The sequence below is a fragment of the Glycine soja genome, chromosome 12, assembly GCF_004193775.1.
Source record: "Glycine soja cultivar W05 chromosome 12, ASM419377v2, whole genome shotgun sequence".
Classification (NCBI taxonomy): Eukaryota; Viridiplantae; Streptophyta; class Magnoliopsida; order Fabales; family Fabaceae; genus Glycine; species Glycine soja.
Genome location: NC_041013.1, coordinates 12,766,846 through 12,780,626, shown reverse-complemented (window position 1 = coordinate 12,780,626; position 13,781 = coordinate 12,766,846). Strand labels below are relative to the sequence as shown.

The window sequence follows — 13,781 nt, the reverse complement described above, 5'->3', positions numbered from 1 at the left end:
ATCTAAAACTATATGTATAATGTATAATTATCTTTTTTTTGAGTTGTTAATTGTTTTACTATGTACTAATGATTTAAAAGAACCAATAGAAAAACTTGAATGAGAGGAAGAGTATGATAATGCTTGCATGCAGCGCATTCTAGGGGGCCATGCACATATTTCAAGGGAATTCATATGATAATGCAAACATATCTTAAATGTAGATCATTTGCTGCATTTGCAACATGATTTTCTATGCAACAAAAAATTTGGTTATTGGTTACACTCTCCTTTATTAACTACTACTTCAACAATTAATAAATGATCCAAATTTTGCAAATTGTAGCTTTACAGAAATTTGGTTGCAAAAAATCCAAACATATTTCTTCTTTTTAGAAGAAAAACATCGAGACAGAAAAGAAAATATAGTAAAATGTAAGATACAAACCTTGACCATAAAGTTGTAATTGTCTTCAAGTGAATGAAAAATCAATATCATATCCATATATGTACCCAGTTATGCAAGGGAAAAATATTGTTTTTTTAGGTAGAGCATGAAAAGATGGTTAAGTTTCATGTCTCTTGGAGTGATAATTATTTATGCATCTTGTAGGAAGAAGTCTAAGTAAACTCTAGATGAAGGGTTCCACTCAATTTGTTAGGAGATATTCACGTACGTGTTTGTCTTAATGGGGGAGAGAGAGAAAGAGTTATGAAGTAATTATTTACACAGTAACAACAATAATATTCGGTGATCACCTTACTTTTTGGATTATTTTTTTTCTTAGATTAACAATTTTTTAAAAAAATATTTATTTATTGAGTTTAATTTTTAAGAATTTAATTAGAATGGATTGGTAGGCGTAAAAGTTTTTTAATTGTCATTCAATCATATATAATCATTTTTATCCAGAATCATCAAATTTGTTTTTCAGAATAAAGTATGATGTATGTATAATAAATTTGTTAATTTTAATAATAACAGTAATAATTTTAAAAGTAATACAAATGATGCTTTTCATTTATTGATAGGCTAAATTTTATCCTACACAATAATTAAACTCAAATTTTAGACTCATATATTAGTAATATTTTATTACAATAGGCAATATATAGGTTAATTTTAACACTTGATGCGTCAAAGTTATGAAACAATGAGACAATACATAATACGTTAAACTCAATTTTTCATGCCAATGTTATATATATTCACTTCATTTTCTTAACCGAATCTCCTTAGTATGTTGTATGTTGTTGACTGATTAAGCTTTTAGGGGTTGCCCATGCAACTTTTGCGAAGAAAATCTTGAAAATAATCATTTGGCATGTTCTTGACGTGAGGCAATTTGGTAAGTCTAATATTTTTATATATATTATCATAATCTCTTTGAGAAGAGTTGTAAACTATAAATGTCATATGTACAAAATATCTATTTCTCTAGTGTTTGGAAAATAATTTTCAAAATTACGAAAGTAAACCTAAATTATATAATTTTATTAATTATTTTACTTAAATTCTCTCAAAAAATATTATATATATATATATATATATATATATATATATATACACACACACACAAAATAATTAAATTAATGTGTAGATCTCCTTTTATTTTTTTTATTTAAATTTATTATTTTAAAACTTATGTGTTTGGGACAATGGAAAAAATTAGATTACTTAAATAATTGATTATATTATTTGTATAATCGAATATTTTTACAATCGATTATAATTATAATCAAATTTTGTTTGCTAAAAAGTGGTTTGAAAATAATTATTTTCATTTTGGTGCCACAAAAATGAGCTTTTACATAGTAAAAGAGTATTAAAAAAAATTGAGAAAAACAAGTTATTGGAAAATAATCCTAAGTTACAAATTTTCATATTATAAAAACAAATTATTTCTTAGAAAGAAAAAAAACTTTATACAAATTTCAACTTATGTCCAAAACAGCTTATCTTATAAACAACTTTTCCCCCATGAAAACAACTAAAATTTGGAATTATAACTTTCAAAATTAGTCTTCATCTTAAATTGTAGCTTACAAGTCACAATGATTATTCTCCTTTTGCATTTTTTTAATTATTTTTAAGCTCTTTAATTATTAAAAATTAAACAAATTAGTTGTTATGTGAGTAAACTCTCAAAGTAGGTTGATGGAGAGCTTATTTGGCTTTGCTCCTAGTCGATGCAGTTTATTGTCTGATGCGTGACTTATATAGGTTGTCAAATTGTATTTTATATATATATATATATATATATATATATATATATATATATATATATATATATATATATATATATATATATAATTCTGTTTATATTTTGATTTTTTTTTATAATAGTTCCCTCAAACAAAGAAAACAAGGGAGTCTTCCAAACCAAAGAAAAAAAATATGGTTTTAGAGAAACAACTTTAATTGATTTGATGATTTTATATAATTTTCTACATACATTATAATTTTATATTATAAAACTTTTTATACATTTCTAGGGATGCATTATTTATCCATCGATTCTTATAATCTAATAAAAAATCAAATCTATTTAAATATTCTTATTACTCTATATTTTCTTGGTGGTGGAGGAAGGAATATACGAAAGGTCAGAACATGAAAAGAGAATTCTGATGGTCAACATTATTAAAAAAAATTGACGGAAATCTATGATTATTGTGATTCAAACAATTAAGGAACCGATTAAATATTTTAACAATCAAGGAACTTAATTGAACTTTAGATAATAATTAAGAGGCTAAATATATAATTAAGCTTATAAAAAACATAATTAATATACTAAACGATTAGAAGAGAATCTTATAAAAAAAAATAAACAACAAAACATAATGGAAAAATAGACTTAGGGAGGTAGTATTTTTCTCTCATACCCTGTATTTTCAAGAAAATGAAATCTCTCTCCATTTAACTAGGAATTGCATATTAAAAATAGTCAATTTGGCTCACCATATCATTTACTTAAATAAAATTGATAGAACAAAAAAGAAAAAAAAAACTAAAAAATTACTTCTGCCTACAATTTCTATTTAGATGTAATGTCCATAAATAATAAAACATTATTAACCTTTATGGATTTTTTTGGGTGAATTTTTTAACCTTAATAGATAATATATATATATATATATATATATATATATATATATATATAATTATGTAATATAGAATAACTTAAATATTATATTATTTAAAACTAATATTTAAATTTTATATTAGTATTACATATATTATTTACAAATAATTATTAAAATAAAATTTTATTAATTAAATTAATTTCTAACATTTTTAAAAATAAAAAAAAATAAATATCTATATATTATTATCTTTATTATCATTAAAATAACTTTATGTAAATTAAATTAATAATACACCTTATATTTTTTTTATAAATATGTATTTTTATCTGACAAGATAACTAGTTTTAGTTAAAAGTTAAAACTAAAACTTTTGAAATTTTTTACCAAACAACTTTTAGCTTAAAAACATCTTATAAGTTAAAAAATAAAATTGACAAACAAGTTGGCACTTCTTTTTTAAAGCTCTTGTTTTCAACCTTAACTTAAAAGTAAGTTATAAGTTCAAAAAAAGCTTAATTCATTTTATTATATATATATAGTATTTATTGGTTTTGTTGATGATTAATTTTTGTTGAAAAATCTAACTGGTTTAATTTAACCAATAATCTTGAGTTTGAGTCTAATATACAATTATCTTAAATATTTAGAATGAAAACTTTGTCACCCGTAATAATCATATACAACTTGAGCATGATTGCCTCCTCTGGTAGATGATAGTTTTTTTCCAAAACAGTTTGTGACCCATAATTATTTATTTATTCAGATTATTCTTTCACAACTAAATTAGATTTTTTTTCTTTTAAAAAATTTCTTATCATAATTACAAGTCACAAGTTTTGAAATATGTGTGAAACAATTTTTTTTTTATAATAAATGTACAAATGAGTATATTATTTTTGAGCAAGGAATTCTCGTATGCATGATTAACAAAACATACTAGATAATTCCTATTACTGAAACTTACACAGCTCGAGCATGCTTACGCTAAGAAGCAAGGTAAAAGAGAGATAAAATGATAAATATTACAAATGATATAACGAAAAAGTAAATAGAAAAATTAAAAAGATTTGGGTAAAAAAGAAACAAAATGGTAGTGAAATAGAAGAGAAAATGTGTGCATGTTAGTATTTTCTCGTTGAATAAAAGTAGTGGCTTTTCACAAATTTTGCCTCTTAATTTACAAAAAGTCACGATACCACATGTAATTCGGTGTGACCAATAGATCATTTATTCTTCAAATATTGCACATTTGACACCACTAAACTCACAAAGCAATATTTTAACCATCAGCTTTTCTTGTTGGCCTTGCGTAAACTGATCCTCTTGGTCTTGGTTATCATTTATGGCATTAGTTCTTAATTGGGTTGCCAATTTAGCCAAGCAAAGTTCACTAAATACTCATTATTATTCACCCTGATCTCCCTTGTGCAATACTTAAACTACTAGCACGGTTCGAGCACCAAACGCATCATCCTTTGATCAATGATCCTAATGCTTTTTGGCCTTCCCCTTAAAGAAACAGAAAGCCAAATGCAATAATGGTAAAGATAAAAGGGACACACTAAAGTTGGTGCAAAAGGGCTTGCCTTATTAAATGCTCCTCTCTCCCCCTCCATTTCTATTCAAAATTCGAATTGTCCCCACTGATCCTCACTTAGTTACCCTTTAGTTTTGGTTCCAAATTTTCAAGTAAAAAAAATATAGGATAGGAGCTTGCAGTGATGGAAGGAAGAAAGTGGTAGATGCAGCATTAGTGAAAGATGAGCACAACACGGTTTATTAAGTGTGTCACTGTTGGTGATGGGGCTGTGGGAAAGACTTGCATGCTTATCTCTTACACTAGCAACACTTTCCCCACGGTATGACTTGGCATGATCATGATGTTTTAGTGCTTTCAACATGCAAATTTTGTTTGTTTTATCAACAAGAAACTCACTTGTTTTTGTGGGGAAAAAAACAAGGATTATGTTCCTACAGTTTTCGACAATTTCAGTGCAAATGTTGTGGTTGATGGCAGCACAGTTAACCTGGGATTGTGGGACACTGCTGGTAAGCATTACATATGATAAAAAAATAGTTGCCTTGTAAGGTACCTTCAAGGCAATTACCAGATGCATATAAGTGAACATTATTATGATTTCTACCACTGCATATTTGTGAACTGTGAAATCATACTTCTTAATTCTTCATGTAGAGTATGTGATACTCTTTACTCTTTCATTTTTGCTTCACGATTTCAGGACAGGAAGATTACAACAGGCTTAGGCCATTGAGTTACAGAGGAGCAGATGTGTTCTTGCTGGCCTTTTCCCTCATCAGCAAAGCCAGCTATGAAAATATATCTAAAAAGGTTCTAATCACCAATCTCTGTCTCTTAAGGAACAAAGAATCTGTTGTTTAGTACAAATATCAGGCCACTGAATCTGACATTAGGCCAATTTTATACAGTGGATTCCTGAATTGAGACATTATGCCCCAACTGTGCCTATTGTACTGGTTGGAACTAAACTTGGTATCATCTAAAACTACATAATTACTGAATGATTTGGCATCACTTGCTTAAGCTAGTAGTTTACCATGTAATTGTCATTTCATTTTGGTTGATTACAGATTTGAGGGAAGACAGGCAATATTTGATTGATCATCCTGGAACCACAGCTATAGCTACTGCCCAGGCAAGTCATTTCTAATTGACACATTTTCTTGTTGGAGTCATGGAAGAATAGGGTATATATTTTTGGTTCCAAACCTAAATCCCACAAAATGTTGGGCAGGGAGAAGAACTGAAGAAGGCAATTGGTGCTGCTGTGTACATAGAGTGCAGCTCAAAGACTCAGCAGGTTCTGATTTCTTTGTTAAGATGCATGTAGCCAAACTAGCTAGTTTTTAACGTGTTAGGCCACTAAAGAAATCATTATAGAAGAATATGTCAAATTACCTGTCAAAGGCTCAAAGCCAGGACCTGAAGATTATGCTTTAGTTACATATAATTATCAGTTTGAAGATTATAATCATAATCATAATTATATATTTAAAATTAGAAGCATATATATATAAAATAAGACAGTGGAGTATGAATCTTTCAACAGAAGTTTTGCAACTGTTTGAAAATCAACACTATAGAAAAGCTCCCCAAAGTACAAACTTGGCACTTGGCAGTAAGGATCTTGGACTAATTTTATGTCTTTGATGAAATGTTTCAGAATGTGAAGGCCGTGTTTGATGCTGCAATCAAGGTTGTTTTGCAACCACCTAAGTCCAAGAAAAAAGGAAAGAAGAAGAACACGCCTTGTGTTTTCCTCTGATTCAAGTTGTTGAATTGCAATTGCAGTTGCAGTGGTATTGTTCAAGTTAAATTCCCATCCTGTAACATTCAGATCCTTCTTCCCGGGATTCTCTTTTTCTTTTCATTTTGATTCATGAATCCATTAGAACATATAAGTACTGTAAACTATACTATATTGTTCTCTAATATGTCTATTTGATGAAAGTAGACTCAACTCAAGATTATATGATATACATCACATAACATGCTTCAAATCTGAGTTCTTGTGTTTTCAATGAACCTACCTAAATTGAAATGATAAGTTCTTAATGTCATAAATGCCAACCTAATCTAGTAGCCTATTATTGGTACTTATGAGTGATTAGATACAGCTGCAAATTAAACAAGCCATTCTGGAATTTGAATTCGGATTTAATAATGCCCGTAGAATTGTTGTCTCATTATTGTTTTGATTTACTTTATGAGATGAAAAGGTGAATATAAAATAACCGTGTGATGCAAGGATTTGTGCAATTATTTAATATAAAATGATGATGGGTTGGTTAATCATAGTTTGAGCATCGTAAGTTTAGTTCACATAACTTGAATAAAAGAAGGTATGCTCTTGGAGAACCGCAACTAAAATACTAAGCATGTGTCTGGGGCGTATGTAAGATTCATCTACAATAAAATTAATTTAGGATATAATTGATTTTTTAAAACATGATTTATGTTTTGATATTTTTTATTTTAAAAGTAAGTTAGTATTAAAACATAATATAAAATATTTTATTTAATATAAAATTTACCTAAAATTATTATTTTACTCAATTTATTCTGAACTAAAAATTAATTCCTCAAAGTATAAGTAAACCTAAAACATTTATATATACCGAAATGATTAATCTATTTGATAAAAAATAAATTTATATTCCACAAAAACGTGAATTCGATTTCTACTATGTGGAGATATCATTGGTGACTAATCTATAAATACTTTTATAAGTACTTATTAAATGTTGAGATATATTTTTATCCTTATGAATCTTTAGGACTCAAGTAACTCACCTAAACTTTTTTATGTTGAAAAAAACATGTTTATATTTATTTAAAATCAATGCTAACTTATTTCAAAGTAATTGTAGTTTCAAAAAATTCATTGTGAATATAAATCTAAATGTATATGCAATATAATAACCATTATGTATTGAAGAAAAAAAAATACAATAATCACCAAATGTGTGAATTAATTGATAGGTAGTTATTTTATCTTAGAGATGTTAAATTTGAATCTTGTTTAGACAACTTTATTAAATACTTAAAAGGAATATAACTTTGTCCCTCATAATAATTATATGGGATTGAAATAAGATTGCATCCTACAATGAATAATATATCTGGTTTAAATGAAAAAAAAAAAAAAAATATATATATATATATATATATATATACACACACACGGTACAGTAACCATTTTTAGGGTAGAATGATGGTACAGTCGTAGGTTCGACTCTACCTGGCGCGCTTCGAGTTTTTTAGGCATTCTCCTTTTATCAAAGCTTAGGCTTACCAGCCAATGGTAGGAGCAGAGACCATGGATTTCGACTGAACATGACAAACTTAATATAGTATATACTAAACCTGTGAAAACGCTATTAAAACAGCGCTTGTAGCTCAGTGGATAGAGCGTCTGTTTCCTAAGCAGAAGGTCGTAGGTTCGACCCCTACCTGGCGCGATGTTTTGATAGTTAATATGTTTTGATTTATTAGTTAAAAGGGAGGATTGAAGAGTTATCCTTCATTTGATAAGACTAAAAGAATAGATAAAAAAAATATTATACCTAAAAATAGGTGAGAAATAGAGTAAATTGAGAAATGTTTGATTCAAAAAGAGAAATATAAAAAAATGATAATCTTGAATAATGAGATAATTAATTAATTCGATTACATGTGTTTGGATGAGGAAGTTAAAGATTTCTAGGAAAGACAAATAACTATAGTAAAAATATGAGCTCAACTAGGCATAAAAAAGACACAAATTTATAATTTGAAAATTGAAAATCATAAATGAACATTTTTCCCCTAATGCAAAAGTAACAAAAATCATAAAAAAAGACACAAAATCATAAATGAACATTTCTCCCCTAATGCAAAAGTAACAAAAATGTTGCTTCAGCATTTAAGGAGTCAAAACTACATTTCAGAACAAACTTAATTTTGCCTGAAACTGTGCCAAACAGGATTCCACCGTGTTTGAGGTTTCTTTTCATACACAAGCAAGGTTTAGGGTGGTTTCTACATGAAACCAAACATGCTTTTAATCATTTGGAGATATTTGCATGGGGAAGGGAGAGAAGACATTAGAGATACATATGCATACAAATATGTGAAAGAGAGTAGGGTCAGAACTCAGAAGTCACAACTCTGTCAGGTTCTTTTCTTTTTTCAAGTTAAATTTAATAGTAGTTCTCATTATCATAAACTGCAAGTAGCATGTCAAGGACGACTTGACTGGGAAGAGTAGCTATTGACAGGCATAGCAGGAGACCAAAACCTAGAGTTGATGTAAGATGTGTGTGATCAGAATAAGTCTTCCCCTCGACCTTCCAAAAAAGAAAAAGTGTACTACACTATTACATCTAGCCAGACTTTCTTTTTTTACTTACAGAATATACATTAATACAACCACCATTGCCACTTCCACATCATTAAAAAAAATCCATCAATTTCTCATATATTATTCATCAGGTTTCACCATTTTCCATTCAATACTTTATAGGCCTACAAAATGATCCCCATCTGGACAATTTAATTTTCTTGAGGAAACAAATAACTAGTTTACATATGCTTATTTGATATCTACAATACCAATCCATTGACATTGCCCAAAAATGCATGAAAGATGAAGGTTATAAGCTTGGTGAGTTGAAATGCCATCAAAAGGCATGCATGAAAACTGAATCATAGATAACGACCATTCAAATTTGACTAAAGAGGAGAAACACCATGAACAATTATTTTAGGAAGGAAGGAAATCAACCTAAAGAATATCCTGTAAACACTAAATACTTGGCACTCATGGTCTCCTTAACAGTAATAAATTACCAACTTCCCCAAATAAGTCCACTCACTTGAAGCCATTTACCCATATGCCTCTATCCACTGATACAGAAAGAGCACCTTCTAGTCTGAGGCAAGAAAACAAAGAGGATGGAAAATAAATAAATACAAGAAAAAGAATGGCATTGCTGAGATATAAATTAGATGATGAATCCACACTCTAGCTTCTCATGAATGGCAGCAAGAGTTTGGATTAACTTAATAAAAACAGGAAGGATTGAAGAATAGGATGACTAACGTATCAGATATTACCTGGTAAGGTTTAGCAAGTATTAGAAGGTGTTAACATTTTCTAATCTTTTCCTGCACTTGAAAATAATAATCAACTATGCACAGGCATTGAGCACGTGGGGGGGGGGGGGGGGAATACTCCTATATGTTACTCCAGTTTGGAGAATTAGCAGAGATATAATGAATGTTTGGATTGAAGTTGGGAGAGTTAAAAAGTATTTTTACTCTTAAAACAACAAACCTTTTCTTCTTAATAATGGTCTTAATCCTAAAAAAAATTAATATTATTGAAACTTGCAGTTTTATATTGGAATTTGTAGAAGTACTTTCATAATTTTAAATCAAACAAAGGCATAGTCTGTCTAGGAGCCATTGACTCTGGCTGTGAATTTCTTAGAACTGAATAAAAAGACAGTATTCTTTTCATTCAGTTGGGTTTATTTTTCTATTTTAGTTACCTTCTTGGTTTCTTAACAGTGGTCTGATTAGTCAGATACCCATGGTCATTAGCTTGGAGTTTCTTAAAAAAGTGCACACAACACAGGGATACATACCATTTTCAAAATCATGTGCCTAAACTCATGAATGAGTTCACAAAAGGGTCAATGGTCTTCTAAGGTTTGAACTCTAAACACAGACTTGCTGAAAAATATATATGTACCCAACAAAGGTATAACATTTTCAAAATCATGTGCCTTAAGAAGAGGGTAAACTTGTTCATACTTGCTTCAAGGAGGTGTTGTTAACTACCCAACCAGCCACTACTCTGATCAGTGACCAAGTTTTACCAAGTGGGCGGCTCCTAATGAATTGAAGGCATGACATGGAAAGCCTTGGTTCACAAAAGGTTGCAGTAGAACCTAGTCACCATGCACTCATGAAGTTACTCAAAAGAGTAAGTGTGCTTGTTATAAATTGCAACCTAATCACTTGTAACTCTCCAAGGTCCACTATCTAGTGCTCTATCTTTGTGTATATTCCCTGTGGTTCCCTTTTACTCTCCAAGTTTTCTATACCTCTCTTTCATTTTGCCATTGTCATTTGGCAAGTTTGCATGTTGCAAACGTTTCACAAGGAGAAACTCAATTTTAAGGACCAAAACGTCAAAGATTGGATTGAGCTCAATTAATTTATGTTGACTTGGAACAATTCAATTGGACTACAACAATTTCAAAAAATTAAAAGGACTAAATGCTTAGTAAAAACATAAACTAAAAAGAGATCTAAAACCAAAAAATGGAAAGCAAAGTTGGACAAATTTTAAAGGAAGCAATAGGACATGTCTGCAATCCATGGTAGCAACAAGGTTTGTTCTGCCCATAACGCAAATAATTATAATGATGGGCAGCATAAAGTGGAAGTTGCAATCATGAAATCGTTGTTTAGATAAGAAGAGATGCTTCATAAAACAAATAGATCTAGAGTTGGTTGCAGTGGTTTGTGCTTCATAAAACATACAGTTCAAGAAATTCAAATAGATTTGTTTCTCTATTTCTCTTTGACGCATATTCACAAACATATGGTGCTCACAATCTATCTCAACTCCAAATCCATTCAATTCACACCCACCAACATATCAAAATCACAAAAACAAAATAAATAAAATAGAAAACGAAACATAAATCAAAAAAATCAAGCAACCCTTATAACTACAAAAATGAAATCAAAATCAAACAAACATAAACTTGAAAAAAGAAAAAAAAAACAGAGATGAGTGAGGGAGAGAGGAACTTACCAGCAAGAAGAAGAAAAGCCACGGAGAAGGAGTGGTAGCTCGTGACGCTGCTGAGAGGGAAATAGAGAGAGAGCTTGTGATGGTGTGCTGAGAGGTAGAGAGAGCTCGTGGTGTGCGTGCGATAAGAGAGAGAGCGCTCGTGGTGTGCTGAGAGAGGGTTACGGGGAATTTTAATTTCTTTGCTTTTTAATGAGAATTTCAAATTCTCTCAAATTAGTATATTAAAATACTTTGTAAAAATGACAGCATTTTAATTACTTTTAAAATACCCCATCCAAACATATTAGATTATTGAAAGGCAATTTAATATCTCTGTTGAAATACTTTACCTAGTTAAATTTTCCCATCCAAACACAGGGTTAGTGAATTTTCATGGAATGATACAAATTAAGCCAAAACAAGAGACAGACGGGCTGGTACCAAGTAATACAATGTTATACAAAATTAATTATATAGGTAGAGTCTTTACACATTTCTTTGTCATTTCTTAGTACTTTTGTATCAAAATAGATTCTAGTGGACCTATCATAAATACCAAATAGACTCAGTTTGTTTGGTCTCTCTTATTTCCACGCTTTTCCTTTTTGTTATCTTTTCGCCACCAAGTACAACGTTAGTGTGAGGTCCACGAAAACTAAAAGGCTAATGAGTCTCATTCTCTTACAAATATTTTGTTTATTATAATCAATTTTCTTTTCTTTTTTTGTAGTTGATTTGTAAGCTTGGGTTTGATCCAAAGTGGAATAGTTATACTATGTTATGTGTGACCTCTATATCCTACTTAATTACGGTGAATGAAGATTTGGTGGGTCTGATCATTTTCGGAAGGGGATTGCATTAAGGTGATCTCGTATCTCTTTACTTGTTCATAATTTCTACAGAATAACTCTCTTCATTGATAAGAAAGCTAAGAGTATGGGAGATAGCAGTGTGTAAAAACTAGTTTGATAAAAAAATTGAATTGAATTGATTTTGAATTATTTTAATCAGTTCGGTTTTATATCCAAATAGATAAATTAATTTAAAAACTGGTTCAAAATCGAACTGATTTTAAAAAACTGATTTTGAACTGAATTAGTTTTTAACTGGTTATAAGAGTCGAATAAGTTTTGAACTGATTTTCGAAGTATTTTTTTTAAGTAAAATAATTTAAATGAAAATCAGTTCAGTTAACCAAACTTGTTTTGAAGAAACAATTCGATTAATCAAATTGGTTTTATAAAATAGTACACTTAGTTCAGGAAAAAACTAATTCGATTTAAGTTCATTTATAATCCGATTCAATCCAAACCGATTTTTTTCACACCCCTAATGAGACATATGTTTGGTGTAAGAATTTGTAGAGGTGCTCCTTGTGTCTCATCTTTTTTATGGAAGACGTCTGGCCAAGCGGTAAATTTGCACAAATCAAATGTTACTTTTAGTGGTAATGTGAAATCACAAGGACGTTATTGTTGGACTCGGAGAGGGAAAGTGCGGGTGATGGCAAGTATCTTGGTATGCATGGCTTATTGGGTAGAAACAAAAAAGCCACATTTAATTTTGGGGATATTCTTCTTGCACCGTTAAAAGTTTTTTTACACCTAGTATAATAGTGAAATTTCAAAAGCACCCTTAAGTTAAAAATCAAATACACCTAACCCTTCCACACACCATTCATGGGACACAAGTCCTCCTTTGCTTTCCTGCTACGTCGCGACACAACTCTTCCTTTCCTTCCTTGCTGCGTTGCGAGCATGTCCCCTCCCCTCCATTGAGTTTCACCATTCATCTCACCTCCCCGCCATGAGTATTTGTTTGTGTTTTTTTTTTAATTGTTTGACTGCGTAAAACCCATACAGATCCATATGGGACATGTGAAATGGAATCCGCATGAGAATACAGATTAGCGTATGGATCATACGAATTAACAATCCGTATGGATCATATGATTTGTCAATCCGTATGATCCATACAGATTACAATTATGTATAATTTATACCGATTGTCAATCCGTATGGATTATACGAATTCTCAATCCGTGTTTTTGTTAGTTTTATATATGTTTTATTTAATAAATAATTCATTTAATAATTTTGTTTATTTAAAAAATATTGTATAAATTTTGTTGTTTTTTAATTTATTAAAAACTATTTTAATACTTTTATATATTTTAAATAGTTATTTATAAAATAGTTAAATAAAAAAATTTCCATTTTTTATAATGTATATTTTTAAAAATTTATTTAAACAAAAATAGGTAATATTGTATAATAAAAATGTTTCTTATTAATATATTTATATAAATATTATTACATTAATATTATTAAATATCTATATAAATAGTGATTTGAAGTATAATAAATATATAAACCAATT

General features: G+C 29.5%; 1 protein-coding gene and 1 non-coding gene across 2 annotated transcripts; both read left to right on the top strand.

Annotated features, from left to right (window-relative positions):
* Positions 1 to 4,597: 4,597 nt before the first annotated feature.
* On the top strand, positions 4,598 to 6,617 carry LOC114379235 (rac-like GTP-binding protein RAC2). The gene is made up of 7 exons (XM_028337861.1): positions 4,598 to 4,931; positions 5,034 to 5,121; positions 5,313 to 5,422; positions 5,521 to 5,584; positions 5,683 to 5,747; positions 5,847 to 5,912; positions 6,276 to 6,617. Exons 1-7 carry the CDS (start codon positions 4,833 to 4,835, stop codon positions 6,375 to 6,377), a joined length of 594 nt encoding a protein of 197 aa, XP_028193662.1. The 5' UTR covers positions 4,598 to 4,832; the 3' UTR covers positions 6,378 to 6,617.
* Positions 6,618 to 8,000: 1,383 nt separating this feature from the next.
* On the top strand, positions 8,001 to 8,073 carry TRNAR-CCU. Its single transcript has one exon. It is a non-coding gene; the product is annotated as a tRNA-Arg (tRNA).
* Positions 8,074 to 13,781: the final 5,708 nt, after the last annotated feature.

Bases quoted from the DNA above. Each gene is read 5' to 3' on its own strand.
- LOC114379235 (XM_028337861.1), top strand. From the start codon at position 4,833: ATGAGCACAACACGGTTTATTAAGTGTGTCACTGTTGGTGATGGGGCT. The intron at 5,423-5,520 runs GTTCTAATCACC...AATTTTATACAG, and splicing joins ATGAAAATATATCTAAAAAG to TGGATTCCTGAATTGAGACA. The intron at 5,913-6,275 runs GTTCTGATTTCT...GAAATGTTTCAG, and splicing joins GCAGCTCAAAGACTCAGCAG to AATGTGAAGGCCGTGTTTGA.